General features: G+C 39.8%; 1 protein-coding gene across 4 annotated transcripts in view; it reads right to left on the bottom strand.

The window, feature by feature from the left end:
- The window catches only part of CBFB (core-binding factor subunit beta), a 44,264-nt gene that overhangs the window by 4,885 nt on the left and 14,284 nt on the right, over nucleotides 1–25,095 (bottom strand). For 2 of the 4 annotated variants that reach the window (XM_054078768.1, XM_054078765.1), the window contains 2 exons: nucleotides 16,061–16,177; nucleotides 10,294–10,389 (listed from right to left, as the gene is read on the bottom strand). In XM_054078768.1, the coding sequence (XP_053934743.1) occupies nucleotides 10,294–10,389; nucleotides 16,061–16,177 (213 nt within the window). Of the gene's footprint in view, nucleotides 1–10,262; nucleotides 10,390–16,060; nucleotides 16,178–25,095 lie in introns of all 4 variants that reach the window. The other 2 variants (XM_054078766.1, XM_054078767.1) reach the window with 2 other exon arrangements.

Genomic DNA, 25,095 nt, shown 5'->3' with positions numbered 1-25,095 from the left:
ATTCTGGAAGAGTTAATGAGGGAAAACCCACAGTTTTTTTTCTTTTCTTCAACAGAAAAGTAAACTCTGCTGTAAATATTTTTCTTAATGCAAAATGTTGTTCAACAACTCTAAACACTAATTTAAGAGCTCTACCAAGACTAATAAAAGGATAACAGTTCCACTTTGCCTACTTCTCTCCTATTGAATAGACTGTCACGGGATTTCTTCTGGTTCTTACTGCTGCCTCTTATCTTAAAGGAGACAAAGGCATGCGATGTTGTTAAGAACTACCAGAATCTTACTTATAACTATCTAGCCACCAATTTTTTTACCTGGTAAACATGTTTATGCTTATCTAGAAAAACATAGAAGTTAATTGCTGCTGCACTACTGCTCTAAAAGCAAGAGTTTCTTCTTGAGAAAACAAATCTTATGCACAGTAATTTTATTGTCAAATTTCAGTGAAGATTCCAAGATACAGGCATATGGTTGCATTTATACTTTGCCTGAAGTGGCCTTTTATTTCAAATCATATGAAAGAATTCATGATTCGTGGCCCCACTGCTAGAGTTTGCAGAAGCCACTACTGAACAACTACCAGATTTGCCCTTTCAAGTGATGTGCAAAAGGCATGACAATTTACCCTGAAACATACCAAAAGTAGTCACTACACTAGCATATGTGGATGGTGTAATCTTGCATTTCAATACGTGGGGATTTAGACAAGCAATGGCAACATGTTGGAATGACAGCTCTGTCTCACTCTGACGCTCCCCTTTACTTGTGCTATGCTGCTATGCAAGGATACGTACATGTGAAACACTTATTCTATCAGTCACCACCCTGCCGTGGTGCATGTGCACAGCACGTAGCAACTACAGTTGTGCCTTCCATGCTAAAAAAAGTGTGAGAGTACCACATATGTATGTATGTATGTAAAAGATAGGAGAAATCCCCTTGTACACAGACAGCAAGCACACTGTAGAGCATCAGGTATCCGGTGATATATTCGGCTGCTGACAATGGGCAAAATATGGCTTTCACAAGAAATGCCACAAGATCCTTAATGCTCACTCTCAGGAGGAGTGTGACTACCAGCACAGCAGTATCTGGTAGTTCTCCTCAGCCTATTACAGGAAGCTAAAAGTCTCTTTTTTAGATGTAAAATGACAGTTTCCAGAATTCTCTCAATCTGGGGTCTCATATCCTCCACACAGCGAATCAATCCTCTAAACTGTAGTATTTGCAGTAATTTGTGAAATGCATACTTTACGATGCCATGCAGAAGCATGAGAATTACTCTCAGTGAATAATGAGCTCAGCTTCTCAAAGATTAAGGAGGCCTGCTTCAATTGAGAAAGATGTATCCATTTTTGCCATTGGGAAATGGAATACTCTACCATGAGTCATGAAACCAGTCATGAAAAAGCTGTAGTTATTCCTCTTATCTCAGTGTATTTCATTTTTTTCAGTCAAATGCCAATTTTAAGTTTGAGGAAGCACTACTTCCAATGTTATTAATCTGCTATTTAGTGAAATGACAACAAATATTTGCTTGCAAGAAATGCTCACAAATAGTACACACCACAGTTGTGATTTTCCTAAGAATGCATGTATTTTAACCAACACTGCCAGTTTCCTTCCAAACATCCTGAAATTGAATAGTTAATGCGATTGACACATAGGGAGTTTCAATAGCCAGAAATACTTTGTGCTCAGCTTTCAGCACACAAAGTCATGCAAATATTCTGCAATACGGAAGGAATTATAACTGGCCACAAGCCATATAAAACCTTGTAACACTGGAGACTGCATGATGACCAACTGGAAGAATTGCAGGAACGAATCTGGCAAAAAACATTTCAAAGCCTTCTATAACATCTAGGCTAGATTTATTTAAGCTGAACTCATCATGCCAATACCATAGGGGTAATAGCATACTAACAAACAAGGGGAAAATTACTAAAAATAATGTTGACTCGAAGGGTAAACAAATGCAAAACATATTCCCTACGATGCTCTTACACCTTTTCCCTCTTCAACCCTGTGATTTCTGAGCTCTTCCCAAGTCTAAACAGAGGCGAACAGGCACAGGCTGAAAGTCATATCAAGAGAATGAGGCAGTCTTATCTATTATGTTCATTTTCTTCTTAATAAATTAGATAGCTTGAAGTCATCCATTCTTTAATTTAATTGTGACTCTTTTGCACATGGATCATGTTGGAGCATTTACATATCTTACTGGGGCACTTAGGTAAAACAGATCTAAGAATAACAGCAATTAAGGAAGGCGGCACACAAGCAGTTCCTCCAGCAGCCAAGACTGTCAAACACCATCCTCCTCCTCCAGCCACTCAGTCCTGACCCTGCAGCTGGTGACACTTTCAACAGTGCCAATAAAACTCCTTAAGCTGGCTTTGAGAAGGCATCTGTAACTCCCCCCTTCCTGTGCATGTTCAGAGGCCTACGACATAACCCAAGGAAACCAATGCCTTTTACTACATGAGTTCATCAGGAACAGATAATGCGGTCCCACCGTGTGGTTTACACAACAGCTCTGAGAAAGCAGAACCGGGAGAGCTGCAGGAACACTTAGAAAGGATGGTTGCCATGAAGACGACCCTCCCTTTCAATGAATCACTTAGAAAAGCAGCAGGCAAAATCAGGACCTCTGAACACCAGGCAGTGAAGTTCAGAGAACTGCTATACGTGCTGCATGTATAACTTGGGACGCTGGTGAAGAGGAGGGAAGAAAAAGGGAGATAATTTGAAGAAGGGCTGTTACAGAGATTAGTCAAAATGAAGTCTCTCCATGGACAATTCCACTGCAATTCTTTAATTGCATTCTGGCAAGTCCATTCTCTGCTGAAACAGAGAGAGCAGATGCATAATGTGCCTTGGCATCTGTCACCTATAATTTACTAAATAACTGAAAAATCAGGCTATGTCATGAAAAACTAAATAGTGAACATTTGGATTCTCTTAGGACGACTCAACTTCCTGAAAAGGATTAAAAACCAAACCTGAGAGCACACTGCAGATACTTTTCTAAAGAAAAACATACAACTACAGGACATAAAAAAAAAACCCCAACAACAAACCCAAACCCAAGCAACAAAATCCTGAAACAAAGAAAGCAATCCTCAGCAAAATGCCCAGTTACAATCAAGCACACCTCCACATCAGCCCTGCTAACTGAGGCAGACCCACATCAAGAAAAGCAACAAACTCAAAGCTCTGTTCCAAGCTGCTGGTTACTAACAGCCCCTCCTGTAGAGATCTGAACACGGTTAAAGTTCTGGCCATGCCTCCATTTCAACTACCCATACTCAATAGAAGATCACGGGCAAGGAAACTCAGCCTTCTTAGAATTAAAGTCAGGAAAACCAGGCCACTACAACACCAGAAGAGTGACGGCTTATAGATAATAACACTTCTTTGGTCACAGCTGTAGCCTGACGAGGCGCCCTGTAGGCTTTCAGGCCACTGGGACCTTCAACAGGTACCTCCTCTCAGTCTTCTCTTCTCAGCACAATTTTAGCTACAGCACCAAAGGAGCCCCATCACCATCGGTACCTCCTGCACCTGAACACTGCTGGCAGGAGGGCAGGGGATGGGATTTTTAGCTTCACTTGCCAGGAATGCAGTATCAGCATGACTTTCCAGTCCAGATCCACTTTCTGGAGTTACTTCGTTTGCTCACTGTTAACATTCTTTTTGCAACCACTTTTCCTTTTCATTCAAGCCTAGGAAAAAGTAGTCTTGGTCTTCCTTAATTACAGTATCAAGTACCACTCAAATTATGTGAATAATGGAAAACAGTCTCTCAAATTTGTAAGAGATCCGGATGTAAGACTAGAGTTACTGTGCAACAATTAATTCTATGAACTCTATGCCTGATGCTCTTTTTCTATTCCTACATTCTTTTTCATTGCCTTTAAAGCTCATTGAAAGTCAAAATCAACAATTTTCTTGACATAGATAAAAATCATTTAACATCTATCTCCATCACGATAACCCCTACCCCCTAAACCTAACCCTTCACTTCAAGCTTCCTAGAAACAGGGCACTTCACTAAAAACACAGGTTATGTGCTGAGTCTGCTGTACCCTGCTGGCTCCTTGAGACCTACAGAGCATAACCAAGTCAAGCAGTGTAGTTTGCTTGCCAGCTCCTGATGTGCTCTCTTGCCCAAAATCATTGCTTTGTTTAAAAGCTCCAGATTCTGGTACCCCACACTGCTAACTGGACTAACAGCAAGCCAAGAAAGGAGGCAGCATGGCACTCTTAAGAGCATCAAGTACAGACTGAAACTTACTGTTTTATGAAAACTTCCTATCCAAGGGAAAAAAGCTTGAAATGCTCCCTTTTAGAAAGTATTGTTTAAAGGCTGGTATAAAGGTTATAAATTTATAATTAATATTGATCGCCTTCAGACAGTATTCCTCCGTTGCTCAGCCCCTTTCTAACCTTCATTGACTGAAAGAAGATGCTTATATTACACTATTCCGTGATTTTGCAAGATTGATCTCCCCTGAACTACAGTCAGCATCGATTCCGTACAGCACAAATTGTTTTCCTGATAGATGCCTTCCACAGCACTTTTACAGACACCAGCCATTTCAAGTTCTTGTGAAACAGTCATAACGCTACGGGCCTATTTGTACTGCACTTGCATTGTAGAACCTCTGAAACAACATGTATTCACACACATACTCTAATGCTTTTTTCTATATTATGTTGTATTCATCCTGAATCTAAACAAATTTTATATATATATATATATACACATATATATATATGCGCATATATACATATGCTCATCTACACACAAAAGTACATACAAAGTCTGGTCTACCCAGTGGATATAAAGAATTAACAGTTTTGGTTTCTTTCACATCCAAAAGGCTTTAATAAAAGTTATACTATTTTTATATCTTTGTCAGTTTGGAGAGTACACACAATAAACAGTAATTAAATTCAAAGGACTTTATTGGAACATACTGTATTTTTGTCCGAGGCAAGTTAAGCTTGACAAAAATACTTATAATTAGAGCATTTATTTACACTAGTAGTTTCACCTTAAGTCCCTTTTTCTTTTTTTAAGACATAAGGGAGAATAACTTCACTATCTAGAACCTCGGAAGAACAGAAAAGTGAGTCCTACTACTCAATTCTGTTTCAATTGTGAACTGTTCGCATTTCTGTAGCAAAATCCTGTTTTCTAAGAGTTCACAACTTCAGCACAATTAAAGGAAATACATTTCTCCCATTTTAACCCAATTCCTAACAGTGAAAATGTATAGAAACGTAAGGCACCATTGAGTATTTGCTGCTTAAGTAAATTTTTACTCCAGCAGTTTCTAAACGGGTGGGTGCGCGTGCGCTTTGTATTGAGAAAGACTTCTAGTGGAAGAAAGAAAAGTTTCAGAATGGGTTTTTTTTTCAGCAAATGAGGGTTTTTAAAACAGGAATTTCATGCTGTTTCCTAATATGGCTCTGCGTAGCCATTAATGTAATTTATATTTAGCACAAGACCACAAACAGACAGACTGCTAGACTAGACTGTTTCAGGGAAGAGCAAACCACTCCGTTTCTTTACTCACGGTGCTGCTAAAATAAATATCATGACAGTAACATGGGAAATGAACACAAAATAGAAGAATATGACATTTCAGAAATGCTGGCTGAACAAATTGCATTAGAAAAAACGAGTAGAGATCCAACTCACCCCTACGTAAAGCGATCAGCAGAACATATTTAGCTGAGCTCCGGCCTAACAGTATGCACACAGAAACTTCAGTTTTGAAGTTATAGTTTGCCTATACAAAACAAACACTGACAAAAACCCTATAGGCACACATAAACACACAATAAAGCCTCTTCTTTTTACCCATCCCCTTGCTGGAAATCCACTGCTTCATGCCTTCTGCTCCAGCGAATAGCTGTCAGGAGGCACCTGCTCCTTGCTTTTCTGGGCTGGACACAGACCATTACTTTTGACATGTTGTAATTTCATCAACTGGGCGGCTGTTTAAATCTCTCAAAGTCATCCTGGACAATGTAATGCATTTTGCACCATACTACTATGGCTAGAACGTGGAACAAAATGCAAAAGCTTTTACTGGAAGATTGAAGCACATCTAAAGAACAGCCTCACTGTAATTTCTGCAGAACACTTCTTATTCTGACACGGAACTCTGGTGATTCACAACAAACCCACACTAAACAGGAGAAAACACTAGTTCTGAGTCTCTTGAGCCAAGCCACGAGGAGATAAGAGAGATAGCGAAATACAGAAAATGAAGCATCTGACTTCAATCTCCTCACTCTCTTTTATTCACCTGGCAAAGAAAAATATACAAATACTTCAAGTCCATATACTTGTTCCATGATATCAGTTCCAGAATACACCTCTCAAGTAACAGCCTCGGACCAAGTTCCCTGTGGTGTGGTACTTGGTCATGGAAAGAGAACTTTGTCTTCGACTGGTACGAAGCCACGAAAAAGTGCAAGTTTGCCAAGTACCTCAGTGCTTCTAAACTTACGAGGCTTCACACAATCCTTTATTTTTACAGCAGATTTTAACTACAGATAAGGTCTTCCTTCATGTGTATCATTAAACATCTACTGTCTCAGCATTCCAATGTTTTCGCTCAAGTGAAAGCCATTGAAATACATAATTAAATTTGAAGGCATTAATTAAAAACACACACTCCCTTCGAAAGCATCTTTGAAACAAATGAATCCTGAACAGTGAGGCAGGGTGTGCACTATCTAATGCAACGAAGCTACATAAATTGACAGAAAAACCCAAAAACCTCTTGTATTCAAAACTGAAACTGCGTTACAAATAACAGAATGATGTTCAACTCAGAGATGCTTGAAAGCTTCAAAGAAAATTCCTAAACCCATTCGCATCCTATTTACATTAGAGGAATGCCATAATTGCAAAGAAGTGTGATCACTTCTGCAAATTCCAGCACAACCTACCAACCACTACTGATTCTGCCTTCAGCTGTAAAGATGATGTTCACTGAAATAAGGATCTGTTGTGCTAATGAAGTCATCACTGGAAGCAGTAGTGTATAATGAAAGGAAGGCAAACAAATCTGACAGTCCTCTGAAGGGCTTTTTTTATTGGCTGGGTGGTTTTGTTTGGGATACTTACAAAAGAAAATTAGCATAGGGATTATTCCTAAACTGTTACTGCACTTGCTATTCCCTCCTCCCTTCAAAGTATCTCACCTCTAACATCCAACTGCCATATGCAAACAATTTTAACTGTTTTCAACAGTCTTCACTGATCACTCCTAGGCAAGGATATACCACTTCGGTTTTACAGTCTACAGGCAGACGCAGAACAGGGAATATTTTCTATACAGAAAGCTGTATAAATAAAGAACTGAATCTGATCATTTTCATATGCTGCCAGGCTTTAGATGGATAAGTGTTTCCAAAGAGCCGGCGCCTCTGTTTTGAGTAGAAGTGGGTGGAATATTGCAGGACTCCCCTTCCCTCCCTCAGCTGAAGCAAAATCTGGTCTCTATTAAAGGCATTTCAGCTGTAATTCTACTGTCTGAAATATCCTGATTTTATAGCATTGCAACTCCTAAAGCAATCATTAACACTGAGCAGATCCTCTTCCAGGTGTGGCAATTCTGAGTTTTACTGTCCATGCTAGGCTTAGCGGGAACAAAGAATTTTCATCATTCGTAATCATGAAAGGTGTAGGTATTGTATTAAAAAAATTGTGCTGAAGAGATCTCTATCTGCATGCAGTATACATACAGAAAAACTCACTCGGCATGCTTAGAATCCACCTTTTCCATCTGCCCTGTAAAAACCTCCAAGTACCATCTCTATAGCGTGACCAAAGATACTACTTGACCTACTGAAATTACACAAACAGTACACAACACCATTTGGACTAACATTTTTATAGCTGTCAGCCATGCAATCCTCAGAAGAGTACAACTGACAAACCATTTCCAAACTGGCTGAGCATATGAGCAGTGGAAAAAACGGACCATAAATACAACAAACACAGGAACGCACATTTATGTATTGCTTTCTATTGAGAATTCTATATGATGATCACAAGCACCTTATGTAAGTGTTTACTGATTAACCTCCACTTGATTCTGTCCAAATGTTGCCTTACAACGTAGCTGAAGTGAAAGTCAGGAAAAAATGAATGGTGTGGAAACCTGACCCCTTAGCAATGCATTAAGTCTATCTCTACTCTCTCCCCTGCCTTTCCCCTATAGATCCTGATTTCATGCAGTGCTAAGATCCAAAGGGTCAAAGCTCATCTGTAAACACCCCAGATGTGGCCAGCACATCTTCCCCAAAATACACAAATGAAAACTGAAATATAAAAACCAGTTTTAGAACTACAAGTAATTAAGGCAAGGATATCTTGGTTATATGTATTAAACACGTACAATAACAAAGAAGCATGCATAACAATGTACTGCAATTATTAAAAAACTGTATTTGATATCACATAAACGTATTTCATATCAGTAATTTTTTCATTTCTTCCTTTCTGTAGGTGAGCTACGTCAGCGGTTTAGAGCTGGGACAATGACTATTGTTTTTTTAAGAGAAAATGGGTACTGGCAGCTAATAAGGACATAATTTACTAACAACTGCCTGTTGTCTTATTAAAAGCAAGAGTCTTTTCAGAAGTTATTATATCCAGCTCCTGCAGCTGGCCAAGGATGCTGCTCTTTGTGTCTCAGTGACACAAGTTTTGATGTCTGCCATGAAGCCCCAGATGCTCTATATTACCTCCACTTCACTGTTAATTGAAAGAGTTTTTGCACATCCTAGCTGCAATAAGTGTTTTCTACACTTGGAAAAAAGAATAAGCCTCATAAAACTCCAACAGTTCTTTCAGGAAGCCTCATGTTTTTTAACCCTCAGCATTCAGTAAGCACACAGATTCTTCTCTGTAGTAACAGGAGTGGGGAAGCAAGGCACAGTAAAGTTAAGTAAACCAAGAAAAGCTTGAAGTAAATTGAGGCCAAGGACTAAAGGCTGGGCTTAAATTCCTTCTGTGTTGTTAAAATTAAGGCAAGCTGCCACAGATCTTTGTGAATAGCTTAAGTTAATTCTACCTTCCTTCTGAACGAACTTACAAGCAGGTTCTAGCTATGCTGTGACTGCAACAGAACAATTCAGCTGATCCAGCAGTAATGAGGCCTCCAAGGAAAGGATTTTGCCTTTGCTGCAGCTGTCATTGGACCTGGCTACATCAGAGTTGCACACCAGCCATCTCTTCAAAGTGAGAGGTACTATCCTCTGCATCTGCCTTTTCCCTCTCATTCTCATGCTCTGTCTTCCAATTGTACTCAGAAGGGAAAAAAGTCTGTCTAATCATCTCAATTATCACTAAGGATGCCAGAAGAAACATAGGTTAGCAAGAACAAGTGAATTTGCTAAAAACCTGACAAGCAGCAGATAGATCATATTTATTAGTAAAGTCAGGCCATGATGATGAAGTGAGAAGTATGAAACAGAGTTAGTAAGTGAAAGAAATTCGAATATTTCTGTTTTCTTTGCCTGACCCAGAGCCTGCCTTAACTTGCCATCTCTCCTTAGGCATTACTCGTCCTCTTACAGCTCTTGCCTTTCTGACATCTCGGAGCAGCTGGTTTCCATTCCCTTTCCTGGCTCCTCTTTTCTTGATCCCACTAATTTCTGCTCTCATCAAGGATGGAAAAAGATTCAAGACTGTGGGGCCCTAAAGAAGCAAAGAACAAGATAGGGGAACTGCACCACTGAAATAGAGGAGTAAGACTCTTTGCCAGTAAGAAAAGAGTGAGAGGAAAATAAAACTAGCCTTTACAAGAACGCAGACTGTGGGATCTCATTAAATTCACTGGTAATGCTTCCCACAACACGGGACAGTGAGCTACAAAATTACGTGCCCACACTCTCCCAAGCCTTTCCAGCATTCATGAGAAATGTATGGGACAAAAGATCCCTCCCTCTGCTGTTCAAGTATCCTTTGAAAGCGAGATGGCAGCTCAGTGAAGAAATGTACCCTTACAGCTTAAGTACCCACAGAAAAGACCATCTACAGAAAGGAAGAAAGGCTAAAATCAGAAAATTCTGATCAACAGTTCAAAACCCTGAAATTCATTTTACAAGAGTTAAAAACAATGCATTTTGCAATTTTTATGACAACAGCAAACAGCAAACAAAATACACAACATTGTACAAACAGACAAACAAATGGAAACAATCTAAAGTTTTGGGAAAGTACTAACCAGTTACTGACAGCAGCTGTGAAACCCTCACCTCCATTTCCTCCCGATGAGACCTGTCTCTATCCTCAAACTCACGAGTTCTTCGTCGAGCCTCTTCAAAGGCTTGTTGTGCCAATGCATCCTCCTGCTACCAAACCAGATGACAGAGTGACAAAACAGGCTACCCTCCTTTCTACCAGATAACATTTCTTTAAATATTAGAGATCACCTGGCAGCAAAAAAAAAGTATGTCCTACAGGCTCCACTAGAACACAGATGAGCTCCAGTAAATGCCAATACAGGTTAATGAAATAATACTCACCTTCATCACTGCGGTAGAGAGAACTAAAGCTGCAACAGAGCTACTACTAAAATACGCTTTCAAAGGAGAACTGCTTTTCTAAAGTAGTTTAAAATGCTGCTGTTTTTTTTTTTAACAGCTAGAAATCCTCTGAAGTTACATGAAAGACACAATATGTTTTATTCTCCTTGTAAAAGTTATTTTGAAGACAGTATTCACAAGTAAATCTAGAGTTCATTAGCATCATTATATACATAATGGTAATTTAATTCTCTTTTGTTTTTAAAAAGTATTATCTAAATTATAAACCAAATGAATCCTCCATTTTATCAAAAGCTGATGAAAGTGCATTTGTACAAACACTCATAAACATTATTTATTATTTACATTACTTGCATTTAGACACATAAGGAAGTGCAAAGCAGTTAATTTGAAACACACCAATTTGTACACATTCACACACAATGCAGGAGAAATCTTCAGGTTTTCAACAGCCCGATTGTTTATTTTCAACAGTGGCTTATGCAGAGGAATAGATGTAATAAATTAATGCTCAAAACCAGATATATCCTTCAAATCTTATTTCTATTAGAAAAAATTTTTAATAAAGTGTTATTAAAATGTAAGCCATTGTTAACTGGATTACAAATTATTATTCTTAAAGAGACCTTCTGGTATGTATTTTGCCCAGAATGAAAATAGATGGCTGTTCCCTAGTCTCAATGTTCAGAAAAGGGTCAAGTCTAACAAGGTTACACAAAACATTAAGGAATTAACTGTGTTGTTTTTCCCTCCTCCGAACTCCTCAGCTATAATTACTACTAACTCTGCTTATGATTCACAAACACACACAAATATTATTTTCAAGTTGATAGATTTAAAAGAAGAAAATCCTAACCTTAACTGTAGAGGACAAAAATACACCGAGAACCAAACTCAATCTACCAAGGGATTAAGTGCATAAATTTTTTATTTTAAGATAAAGCATCTCTAGTCTGAGAGAATGTTAAATTGCCTTTTTTGCCATCGGCACAATCGTGGACCCTGGAGCTGCTTTGTGAAGTGATGTGAGTGGGTGCCCCTCATGGCCTAACACAGTTAAATACAAACATCTGTCAGTCAGCAGCTCCCGCAGCCAGCTCCCCAGAAACCTATCTCAAAAGGCAATGTTTAAACCTGCCAATAAGATAACATTTTAATACTACTTACTATTTTTAAGTGTAGAATTTGCTCCCTTGTAGCTATCTTAATGTTCATGCAATGCATAGAACAAAGGCCAGACAGTGGAAACTAAGTTTGTTCTTAATAATGCAGAAGGATAGAGATAAAATAGACAAAGATGCCTACAGATGCCTACAGAAAAGCTGCCTTATTTCCAATTTACAAAAGCTATATATGTCTTTATTAACTCTTAATTTTTAACAGATTTGAATGTGTCTTTGAGATACAAAAGCAGGGCTCTTTTATTAAAAGATTTTTGCATTCTACCATCATTTAAAGTGATCATGAAATAAGAGGGTAACATATAGCCTCAGTCAGAATATTTTAAAGAAATGCTCATTACCAAGAGAAACTAAAGCAGAAATTCATAGGAAAAGAATCAGTACATTGACATCCAGAATGAACACATATTGACAGCTGAAACACCAATTATCGAAGGTCTGAGAAAGAGAGGAGGAAAAGCATGAGAACTTAAGTAAAAAACCTAAAGTCTGCTCTACTGCTTATTTATTATAAAAGAAATTAAAAAATGTCTCAGGATCTTGTACAACAGGAATTTATTAATAAATGTTTTTCCAAATGTCACTCAAATCTAGTAATTATAAACCTAGCGAATTCAAGTGTATGAGAACAAATCACTTATCCATCTTAGTTTTAATCAATAAAAACACTCCTGTATGAATCTACTAAGAAAGGAGAAGAATAAACAAAACGTGAGGCATATCAACATGAGATCAGAACAAAAATTCCCCAACCGAGAAAGAAAAAAAGAGAAGCTTACACACAGCACCACTCACACATGTATTCTTCTCAGCAGCCTGAGATCTTGTGAGAACAACCATTCCCACCTACTGAGCAAGAATGCTCCGTAACAGAGAAGATACAGAAGTACTGAAGACAGAAATAGTCTTTTAGTGACACAAGATAAATATCAAATCCAGGGACATTTCAGCCCCACACAGGGAAGATATTTAAGCCCGTATGTAGAGTTTTATGTGTGTCAGTCCACAGAAGACTGAACCAGCAGCTGAATCAGGACCTCCAGTAACGAAAAGTGAGACTGCTTAGTAGCAGGACACAAGTAGGCTGTGAATTAAATAGAAAGAACACTGGTTTAAAAGTTACAATTGAAGTACTTCATTGTTATGCATGTGGTTTTACTTCCTACAGTATGTTTTGACCTGGTGAAGGATAGTATAATTTTAAAAGTGTGGCAGAAAAAAAAAAATTATGTGATCCCAGTATTAGTCAGAAATAAGTAGTAAGAGACAGGAAAATGCAAGAGCATTCCGTATGCATAAGGCAAGCCTCCCAGCATACAGGAGTGAGGGGTGCGTACGGGGGTTTGTGAATGCCAACAAGGCCTCTTATTGCAAGAGACACCAGGTACGATGCACTGCCTAGTATGAGGCACTTAAATCCACTCCGACATCAGTGTTATTCTGGGATCAAAGTCAGCAGTTTGGTCAACTGCCACTAGCAATACTAAAACAGTTTTAAAAAAGGAAGCAAAGTGACAGATACAGGAAAAAGGAAACTGAAGGATGTAAAAGATTGCCCAAATATTTACAATACTAACAAATACAAGGGTGCAGCTACTTCTCTGACTGTATAGCACCTAGGAACTCCTAGGCACTACTACTGTGCCAAATAAGATGACCAAAGAATCACTGAGAAGCACAAACCAAAACCAAACTGCGCAACCTTAATTGAGTACAAACCTATATCTGCACATCCATGCTGCATAATGCCTCCAGCTCAGCACCCCATCCTCAAATTCAAGAAAGCACTCACACCTGAGAGCACGCATGCATCCCCTCACAAAAAAAAAAACCCTGAATAAACCACATGCCCTGGGCACAAACACTTTCTGAAGACAGCAAACAGGAAATCTTAAGTGTAGTTAAAACAGTGTGTACCCACCAAGAAACTAAAATAGAGTCGGAATCGTCTCGATTAGAAAAGACCTTATCTAAGAGTATGCAAAAACATTTATTCAGAAATTAAAAACAAAAATTGAACCCACGGCTCACCTGACCACACTTTTTTTGGAAGGGCATCCGCTTTTTTCAAGAACTATGCAATTTTGGAAAAGAGTGACACTATCTCCTTCTGAGTGAACATTCAAATTAGACTCCTCTCAGTTCAGAAGCTATTCGTAACTTAGTGCTATGAATCAAACTAAACAGAGATCCAGAACCTGGGGATTCACCTTGCACAGACCTCAAAGGCCTACATTTTGCCCTTTCTGTGTAAGCCATTATAGCCTAAGGGCCTTCTAACCAATGGAGTCTACAGCAGTGCCTCTCCTTCCGAAGAAACACTGCTGCGATGCTGCAACAGCAGTTTACCTTGCTCAGAATGCCAACACGCAGCTTTGGAAGAAGTGAATGCCACAGCAAATCACAGAATGCAAGTAAAAGCTTGGTTCTGTGGCTTTTCCCATGGATTAAACAAAAGGTGGCAGGACTATTGTCCTCAGACCCTCTCTTTCCAAGCATCCAGAAGAAGGCAGGGCCACGAGTATTTTGAAGACACTGTTTTGACCAAAGCATTTCTACTTAACCCAGAACCTAGTCACAATAATATGACATCAGTAATGTGCTAACCAGTTTCCTAAGTTAGGGAAAGGCAAAGCACCACAAAGCTTGCCACATCTCCATATAAAAGTTGATACTTCCAGCTCTTGACCAGAAATGAGTTCATCAACATGCCCTCCAGTTCTGCTCGCCTAGAACAGAGGAGTGCTCTTGGCATTCAGATGGGATCAAAGTGTTCCTACATGTGCAGTGACTAACTGTGGCTGCACAATAACTAGAAGGGAAACCCTGAGGATGCGAGGCCTGAGAACGAGAGGCACACGGGAAACAGAAAACACATCCTTATATAAATCGGTTCCAGTGCACAACTGGCAGAAGCAAAGCCCAAAGAGCACAAAGGGAAAGTAAAGGTAATTGGGAAAAACAGCTTGTTTGAATTTTAAGTTTTTGCAAAAATCACTCGTACGCATGACAGACATGAGGTGTAACAAAGCAGGACAAAGGGAATCACCAGTGTTACACAAACCAGTTCAATTATTCAAGACTGAGTTGCTTTGGGTCCCTGAGTTTAAGGAAAGAAAAGGAAGGAGATAAGGAAAGCTCAAATGGAAAGCTCCATTATGCTATCAAGATTAAATCGACAGAGTCACCATTTAGGAGACACTGAACAGTGGTTCAGAGTGAATTACTCAATCTTCCAGAAAAGTTAGAGGAAGTCATGATGGTCTTGGGTGTAAGAAGAGGTCTTCAGAGAGAACTTAGGAGAAAATGGCTGTAACAGAATAATTAGCTGGAGTACCAATACAGAATTTGGTGAGGGGAAAAAAAGGCTGCAGGAAATTGCCCGCCCTTCTTTTCTCTGCATGCTTAACAAACCCCGGCATTCAGAAGTGCTTTGGACCATGCCTTCACACCCTTCTAACATTTTGTAATTATCAAATTACAGAAATGAGCTGCTGAGTTCACCACAAGATAGAGATTTTAAGTGACAACTCTGGTTACTGATGTTACTACATCCAATTCACTATCCACTGCAGAGACTGGTGATCCATTTGGCAGTCCACACAAACTAGGTGCAGCAGCTTTTCATACCAGCTGAGCAGCTTTGTTACCGAACTACATCTCAAAATCAAAGATTAGTCTCAAGTCTGACTAAATTAAGGAACCCTACAGCTGTGTAAGTGAACCTTACATACATGATACGCAATTAAAAGGTCGTTTAATTCGTTCTTGTGCGTGTTCAAAGACTCAGCTGTTAGACAGTCTCTTTGGTGGTAGGAAGTAGGTAGATAGGAAGTTAAGTTCTCAAAAGCTGCCATTCCTTAACAGAACAGTCTACCGCTGTTAGAAGTCAAATGAAAAAGCCCTATTCATCCTCTCCCCCTATAGAATAAAACAAAAATCTACTTTAAAAAACCCACCCATATCAGCTAGAATAACTTGCCAGTTAAACAGTTAAGTTATAGATCTAGATTTTCAAATTCTTTAAGATTTACTACTCTGTAGCACAAGTAACAGTGTTAAATCACCCACCAAGCTGTAAACTACACATGATTCCTGCCTTTAATATTTTGATCTAATTAAAATACCAGTTTAGCTCCAACCACTACATTGAACTTGTATACTTTAAATTTGCTTTGGAATTTGTACACAAAGCGAAAGAACAAAGCAAACAGATTAGAATGTGTAATCACTACGTGTTCCCTTCCAGATGGACAAATGTCTAAGGCATAGTAGCTACCGGCAGAACGTCTTACCTGTGCTCGCTCTTCATCAAATTCCAGGCAGCCCATACCATCCAACCTCTGTAGATCTATCCAGCCTTTCCAGATTACACAGACACCGTTGAGAATCATAGGTGCCTTCAAGTACACCTGAAACAAAAGCAAAACACATGCTATTAGTTTGAAAGCATTTACCACATGCCTGCACAATGAAAATACTGATGCAGGAAGCTTCTGTGTGTATTCTTAGAAGAATATTCAAACCAGCTGGTAACATGAAACTCCAGTTAACAGCTTCTCCTGCCTCCTTTCCAAGAACTTATTTTAACCAAGCCAGTGCGGTAACTTTTGCCTACTGTACTGGATGGAATAAATTTAAGCTGTGTTCTCATTTTATTAACTGGCATGTATCAGGATTTGGTTAGAATTCTGTTACTGCTTTCAGTTAAAGTAGCTTTTTCTTGTCAGTTTACCTTCGTGTCACAAAAAGCAAGCAGCATCCAGCCAGACAGGGAGGATCCTTTACAGCATATTTAAATGGTTAAATGAACACAGGCTTTCCTACTCCCAGGAAGCACCACGTTTTACCCTGGTATGTGAGCTCTTTCAACAAAGAACAAGCATCAGCTTCAGTCCTCCTCAGATTCACAAGCTAGTCAGAGTTTAGTACAATACGCTGCATATACACACACCGTGCTAAAAATAAGAGAGTCTTCCTGTGTCTATTCTAGCATTTGTGAAAGGCTTTTCAAAAGAAGCACCACCAGATGATCAAATCCCATCTGTAGCATCAACACACAGTGCCCTGAGCTGCAGCAAGAAATAATGCAAGAGCTTAAGGCCCTACATCTAGATCACAGCACATAGTGATTTGAAGCAGACGTATTTCTTCTTCTAAAGGCCAAAGATTAATCTCCACACAGGAAATTTAAAAGAAGCAAATATGACACTACGTGAGTTCAACACTTTAATGACATCAGCCTTAAAAAAAACAGCAGCAGAAAATACTACCCAAATTGTAAAGGAAAAAAAACCCAGAAATCAACCTTCAGTAGTTCTTTCAAGTGAAAACCCCTTATGGAACAGACATTTGCCTAGGCTGAATCGCCAGAGAGACAAAGTGTGCACGCAGGCCAACACCCACTTAGACTTAAAGACTGCCTCGACATTCAAATGCCTGCGAGTCTCTTCAGTCTTCAGGAGCGGTCCTACCAGGAGGTAGGGGAATTTTAACACAGCTCCTCCTCTAATAGTTTTAAATCCATCCTCTGACAAATCCTCAAAGCATAATTGATGTCTAGCGCCGTAGAGCATTTCAAAGAGCCCAGACTGCGCCTACTTGCTCAGTTCCACGCTTATCAGCTAAGGTCACTCAAGCAGAAAAAGAAAAGGCATAGCAATACAGGAGGTGCAGAAGGAAGGAAAGCTTTCCTCACGCAAAGGCTGTCCCGCTAAAATTAAGCGCTGAACAACATGGAAAGCAATCCATGAGTGGAAGAAAGGGAACAAATAACATTAAATCAATTGACAAGTAATCATTTGCCAAAGAAAATACACATCTGATCCGAGCTCGATTCTTGCAACTTATGGCACTTCAGTATTAAGTGATATGTTCCAGAAGTTTTAGTTAGTGCAATATATCATAGGTCAAGAATTAAGAAATAGAGGTCAGTTGAAGCATATCTTCTTTTGAATCAGCTTTCCTACCGCAGGGTCTCAGCTGAGAAGAGGACAGACTGGTTTTCTGCCCTTGCATTCACAGAACTAGCTATGCAAGTCATCACACCTGTCTTCTGCGACGACAGCACACCATGCAGGGTGCAGACATACCAGCCAACAGCCTCTGCATGCCGAGGTGTTGGAACCAGCATGAGTAAGACATGGACTACCAGGAAACCACGTCCCACAGCCCTCATTTCAAGATGAATCATTTCAAAATATGAAATACAACACTACTGCCTTTCAGCACAGTCTTCACTCATTCATTGCACATGAAAACAAAGTATGCACTATCAATTTAACAGATGCATTTAAGTGGTTTAGAAACAGAAGTCATTCTCTTCTAAGAGGAATGGAGAATAATTCAAAAGCAGAAAAAAAAAAAGCAAGCAGCACAATATAACTACCGGTCTGTGAAGACAAAACAGTCTGTAGTGTAATGCTAATCACTTTCTGCAGAAGAAATCAAGCATTCTTCTGGTCTTCCTTGAGGGTTTACCTTTCACCTAGCCTCCCCTATCCTTCTGGGCCACGACAAAAGCCTGGGACATCTAAAGCTACAAAGGACCCTCCACAGGCGACAAAATCCAGCTTTTCAAGTTGACAGTATTTTTTATTTATTTGCTTAACAAGGAATATTACATCGCCACTGTCTTGTTTCAGCACTGTTCAACAGCCTCGGTCACAGCAGCTCCTGCTGCATCACACGCGAACTTCAGCGCAAGCAGCAGACAGCTCGGATGCCGAGCTGAGGGCTCAGTACTTCAAATGAAACACTTCACACATCACCTGGAAGCCTCAGCAGTGCTGGAGATTCCACAAAAGTCTTTGGAACTCAGAGGGGGAAAGGGAAACAAGTTGAGAGCGCCGATGTGATTTCCGATGCCCACTATCGGCCCTAAGCATGCTGACCGACAGCTGAGCAGCTGACAACACAGCCTGGAAACCACCGCCACACAGCCTGACCTTTTGAGATAAAGCATTCTGCTCCTGAATCAGAGCCCTTAAAGCCTTACACCACTGGATTTGGACGTGTTGAAAACTCAGATAATAAACATTTTTTACCTCTGAAAGGATTACTTCCTTTGCAAGATATTTGAGTTCTGAAATTCCTATACAATTATTCCAATTTAGTATAATTCATATTGAAACCACACGTGTGATTGCAGGAACTTTTCTCTAATTAAAACACGTAGTAAAGGACACTGGTGCTTCTTTAATTTAGAGAAAGGAATTTAGACTCCTTTTCCCCCTCTCCTCTTTCTGGAGAACGGAAACCACCTAAGACTGTAGCCAAAACCGTTTAACCACATATTTCCTTCTTTTCAGATAAAGCCATGCTGGTCCCCTTTCAATTTCCGAACTTAACAGACTTATTAATAAATTACTGCTCCTGTCTATAGGCACACGGTCTGTTATGGCACCTCAAAATCCAGCACAAAATTGCCTTTTAAAAACTTCCAGAAGTCTCTGTTCTGAAAGCTGGCTTAAGACAATCACAGTAACACAGCAAAGGCAAAAGCTACGTTATTTCTATAAAGACCCTAACTTGCCCCCAGTATTACTGAGCTATACAATTTGATTAAAAGTAGATAAAAGGATGTCTTTGTTAGAATAACTTTCAAGGCTCTGTTGCAAACCCCAGATCAACTGTGCTTATAGAATTTTATAAATCCTTGCCATACCCCTGGGTGCTTTTCGTCATATCTGGAAGTTAGTCTTGTAAAACTCACAGTGAGGTGGAAAGTGCTAGAGAGCAGTAGGAAGACAGAGAGGCTGGAAGTCAGGCAATTTCTAATTACATATTCAGTGGAAGAATTTAGAAGAAACACCATTATAGGGACACACAAGAGGAAAAGACGTATAATACAGCCGCCTCCTTTCAGAGTACAGCCCATCCTGTGCACCAGCTATGTTGGGCTTTTCTGACAGTGATAGCAGACAGTTGTGTAACTGACCCAAGCATTATTGTACACATGTTGAAGGAAGAAAATTAAGATGTCCCTCATTTTGAGCCCTCATTTTCCACATTGCCACAGCCAAACCTAATTAGTTGGCGAGATTCTGAGACCTAGGTAAACGGTCACATACTGAAGTCTGCAACTTTTATAAGCTTAGGCCAGCAGCACTTTTGTTCAGGTGGCTGTCATGCAAAAGTTTCCTTTCACCTTAAACCACATCTGCTGTTTCAAACTCCTACTAAAAATCAAAGAAGCATTAGAATTCTTTGAATGGGAAAAGCAGATGCATTACTTCAGCATTGGAAACAGGCTTTTCATGTTAGAACAAATATTCTGCTTGCTGACACAAGAGTAAACACCCTTATCTGCTGGCAGATGATCTGGATGAAGGATGAACAGCACTATAAACTAGAGAAGGGGCTGCATGTCGGGCTCTAAGTCACTGAGCTGCATTTGTGTTCTCTCAGCCTCTGAGCCAGCTTGATCTCAAAAACCTCTGTGCTACACCTTCAATATACAGTGAATCTCACCTTCCTTTTTATACTCTTTCAACTCATCTGTTACTTCTTTTCATCTGCATTTAAATGAGCAACCCTCCCCTCCAACTCCAACTAACTGGGAGTTAGTTTCGTTGTTGAAAGTAGACAGGGACTTGGCTCCTGCAACATCATTCGTTCGTATTTTAAAAACCAAACTTAATTTGAATATAGTGAAGCAGAGAGAGGACAATTCTCAATGACTTAAAAAAGCTGCTTTCTTTGAGCACAAGACGCCAAACCTCAGTTTCACATCCTATTTTAGTCCTCTAGTAAATCCTTATCTCACAACACCAGGGTATTTAACCGATGTGCTACAGATATGCTATCTATACACTCCATCCACACATCCTGCAGTTACAGAAAATGTTCCTTCTCCCTACAGCAACAAAGCCATTTCCTCCCCAAGAGACTGCAGACAGTTCTCACCGCCTACTGCCTAATGAATCAGCATGCTCACAGCAACCACTGCCACACCAGACCAACCTCATCCCCCCCAGGAAACACCAGTCCCCAGTGAAGTGACGTGGTCCTTTCCCTTCTGTTTTAATTTTCCCAGCAGAGTGGAGCAAAATAGTTTTTTTCACAGAGCCTCAGCTCTGACTCACCATCTGCCTCATCACACACACGTCCTGCCATTCAGAACTGTTCACACAAGCTGCCTCTCTCTCGGCTGAGCTGAGTACATACATCCCAGTCTTGATCTCATCCTCCCCTGAATCATATCGCACTTTCAAATATTTAAACAGCAGTGTCCCCAGTGGTGACTTCATATATGAAACACTGGCCACTAAGAAAGAAAGCGCTGTAAACATTTACTGCAACTAAGAAAGATGTTAAATGAGTCTGGACTCATCATTCAGCTTCCAGTAACACGGTCTGCGTACACCGCCAAGTAAATGGAGACCACCTATCCAAAATGTTCAAACAGGAAATAATCTACTCATCTGTTTCCTTTAAGAGAAAACTTAAAGGAGCACAACTACACGCGCCATCCCTGGAGGTGTTCAAGGCCAGGCTGGATGGGGCTTTGAGCAGCCTGATCCAGCAGGAGGTGTCCCTGCCCATGGCAGCCCAAACCATTCTGTTTCTATGACACATTTTCACAAACAACACGCGATGGTCTCGCTATACAGATTTGGCAGAACTGTTTTGAAAGGTAAAGTTGAGTTGGTCCTCCCTCCCCAAACACCAGGAGTCTTGTCGCATGTGGCAATCAGAGACAGGTTGCTAGCCTGGGTTTCAGAGGGGGCAAAGCACAAGAGATGAAGCAACCTATGAAAGGCAAAAAAAGGAAAAGGCTTTTCTAAAACTTTGCAACAGAACTTATACAACAAAATCCTCAATTATTTGGGCAGCAAAACAGAGTATCTTCATTAGCATCACAACATTTAAATGACAGCAAAAGCCAACGAGGCTTCAGACTTGGTTTTAGATACCAAACTCTCACATTTTAAAAGAAAAATGAAAAATAACCAAGTCATGGACAGAGTTTACAGTACTTTGACTTTGTCAGTTCAATTGCGAGAGAAAACCCTTTTAACAGTTATCGCTGTGTGAAACAGTAAATAGGAACAGATGAAAAGAATCCCATTTAAAAAGTCACTATGAGTGAAGTAGATTTTTTAGCACTTTTAATCTTGGCACAACAGACATTACAAACCCTAAGAGCTCAAAACCCCAACAAATTTATATCAACCCTTCTGTCTCATGCCTCAAAACATTATTCTTCCTTTAAACACAGAACGAAAATTATTTTCCGAGTTATTTTGAAAGTGACATCTTGAAACAACTTCCACACACGAAAATGAGGTTCTGCTAAAATTTGAACTGTACACTACTTAACAAAAACGCAAAGAACTGCCACTTCCTGACAAAACACGAGTCTTTCCTAAACAGCTGCACAGGGGTGAGCCACCTGTGGCTTTCAACCTGAAGACAACTCTCTTTTTCTCCAGGGTGGCACCCAGGTCACCCCCAAGGGCGACTGTCCCATCTCACCAGCAACTGCTGGCCTGGGACTTCCAGGACAGCATGGGATCCCCAGAGACAGCCCGTGGCACAGCACCACCATGGCTCTGCCTGTGACCTACAACTCTCTGACCACACAAAGACATTTCACTGGCCACTTCAGACTATGTATATAACTTGGTAAGAGGCTGGAAAGATTGAGAAGATTGGAGAAGAGGTTGTAGAGAGGTGGGTGCTGGTCTCTACTCCCAAGTGAACAAGTGATAGGACATGACCTCAAGTTGTGCCAGGGGAGGTTTAGATTAGATACTATGAAAAATTCCTTTACTCAAAGAGTGGTGAAACACTGGCAGAGGCTCCCCAGGGTGGCGGTGGAGTCTCCACCCCTGGAGGTGTTAAAAAACTGTGTAGATGTGGCACTTCAGGACATGTTTTAGTAGGCACGGTGGTGTTGGGCTGACGGTTGAACTTGATGACCTTAGAGGTCTTTTCCAACCTTTATGATTCAATGAACAACCAGTGCCTCAGAAAGCCCACTCTCATTCTCCTTTTTCCTCTCTTACCTGTGCATGCTGTAACACCCACCCAAAAAGCAAGCACAAACAAACCAAAAACCAGCAACCCAGGCATTAGTTTTTACCAGCCACAAGAAGAACTTCTGGAAAAAAAGTTTAACGTTCAAAATGAAAAATGTTAGTCTACTTCATCAGCTCCAACAAAGGTCAACTCCTCAAACAAAACCAGAAATATTAACAATAGAGTATGCTTGCCAAGAGCCTCAATCTAGACTGTTATGCTTCAAAAAAAAAAAAAAAAAAAAAAGAATATGAAGAAAAATAAAAGTTGTAAATGCAGTCATTCATACAATAATGTTTTAAAGTCACCAAAAGCAGAAGAGAAAAACTCATCGACTGTGAGGAACAAAATGTCTTGAAGAAAAGAATTTGCTGAAACACAGAATAGCCCATGATTTGCTAACAGCCTGCACTATAATTTTAATAGCAAAAATTAAAAATTGCTGAGTAGAGGGCTGAATAATTTAACTACTATTTGTAGGCGGGTGTTGTATATAAGCAGTTAAATTTGCTATTGAAGATTTTAAACCCCTTTATTCTCCTCCCTTTAGAGCAATATATGCCTTGCTCATTCTGTTTCTGCATACCTGGAGCTCATTAATATAAATTTAAAGCTTGAAATTTGCAACTATGATTTAATTTCTCACAGAGATTTTTTTAATTTAGTCTAACCGTTATGAAAATACTGTACCTGCCAGATTTGGGAGTCAGAGGAATACAGGGGTTTTTTTTAGTACCTATTTTAGACTCCTAAATGCACTCTCTCTCCCCCTCAAAAGAAACATATGAATTTTATACGTGCCTATGCATACTTGCTAATGTAAAAGGTCATTCGACACACAGCTTGAAATATCAGCTTAGGGCATTTCACAGCCACAGGGAGAAAAAAATACCTAGAAAAAAAACTTATGCCATAAGTTCCATTCAAGAACACCAACAACACAAAAATCTATTTTAGCTCTCTATTTATAGCAGAAGGTGTTTGGATAACAAGCAATAGCATTCCCTTAGTGTATTTCCTCAAGAAAGAACGCACTATGATTCACAACTGGAAAATTGTCTCAGAAAATACTCGCTACAATTTTCAGCTCCATAGCAAAACCCGATATTCTGGTATTACATATTACAGCCAATGTTTAAGTTTGTTTACAGAAATCAGCTGGTTTTACTACAAATAAAACTAAGGTTTCAGACCCCCCCCCCCCCCAATAAAACTCAGATGCAGCACAATCGACTCTTACAACTCCACGTAGAAAAGAGATCCATGTATGGACTCGCATTAAAAATGCCTTTGCAAGCAGCATCAGAGCTGTGACAAACCCTCTATCCACACACTTTCTGCATTACTGAATTACTACAGTGATGCTTTCTGGTTTGGTTTCAAAATTCAAAAAAGAACAGCAGAAAAAATATCTTCCTCACTTTATGGGAGAGACAGAATTTACAAGTCACTTTTAGAAAACCTGATATTTTAATGGGATTCTGGTTGTTGTTAGTTGATTTTTTCTGCGTAGTTAGCTTAGCTATGTAATCATGGTTCCTTTTCCAAAGCAGATCAATGTTTCATGACATTATGCAGGTTACTGTTTCAGTTAACTGAAAAACAAGTCTGTAACTAAGAGCAGATATGAAGCATTAAGGATGTCAGAACAAATGTGATTAAAACCTGTGGGGATTATAGCCTTTTATTCCTCACTAAGATCACTGGTCAGTACTTGTGCTTAGAAGTTAGCAGAATAAAAATACTGAAGTGGTACTGCACAAAAATTATTCTCATCATTGAATAACAAATCAGTCTCCAGACACAGTTCCAAAATACTGCAGCTGCTGGAAACACTTGACCAAAACCACCAAAAACCGCTCATACAAAGCAAAGAGTAGGTGGATTCTCGGTTTTGCAGTGTCACTACAAAGAGGTCTAACACCTCTCAACATGAAATGCATCTCATGCTCAGACTCACTCCATTTGCCTTCAAAAAGGCAAACCCTAACCCATAGCTGGAACTGAGAATCCACAAAAATGCAGTGACGATAATACAAGGATAATCTGAAAGGCAAATACATGCTGGGGTTTTCCCCTGTAGAACGTTACGGGGTCTTTTATCAGCACATCTTTACCACTAGATTCTACACAAGAAAGATGGCTGGATTTTAAATTCACAGCATGCATTAAAAAAAGACCCAATTTTTCTTGTAACATTTGAAAAGAATAATGTTTTGGCAGCAAAATATTGCTAGGAAAGTACTGCTGTTCTGCTGCTGCAAGCATACATGCATCTCACTGACAAACGCTCCTGCTCACAAAC

This window comes from Cuculus canorus, chromosome 13 (genome assembly GCF_017976375.1).
Source record: "Cuculus canorus isolate bCucCan1 chromosome 13, bCucCan1.pri, whole genome shotgun sequence".
NCBI classification, from domain to species: Eukaryota; Metazoa; Chordata; class Aves; order Cuculiformes; family Cuculidae; genus Cuculus; species Cuculus canorus.
This window is presented reverse-complemented; position numbering and strand designations above follow the sequence as displayed.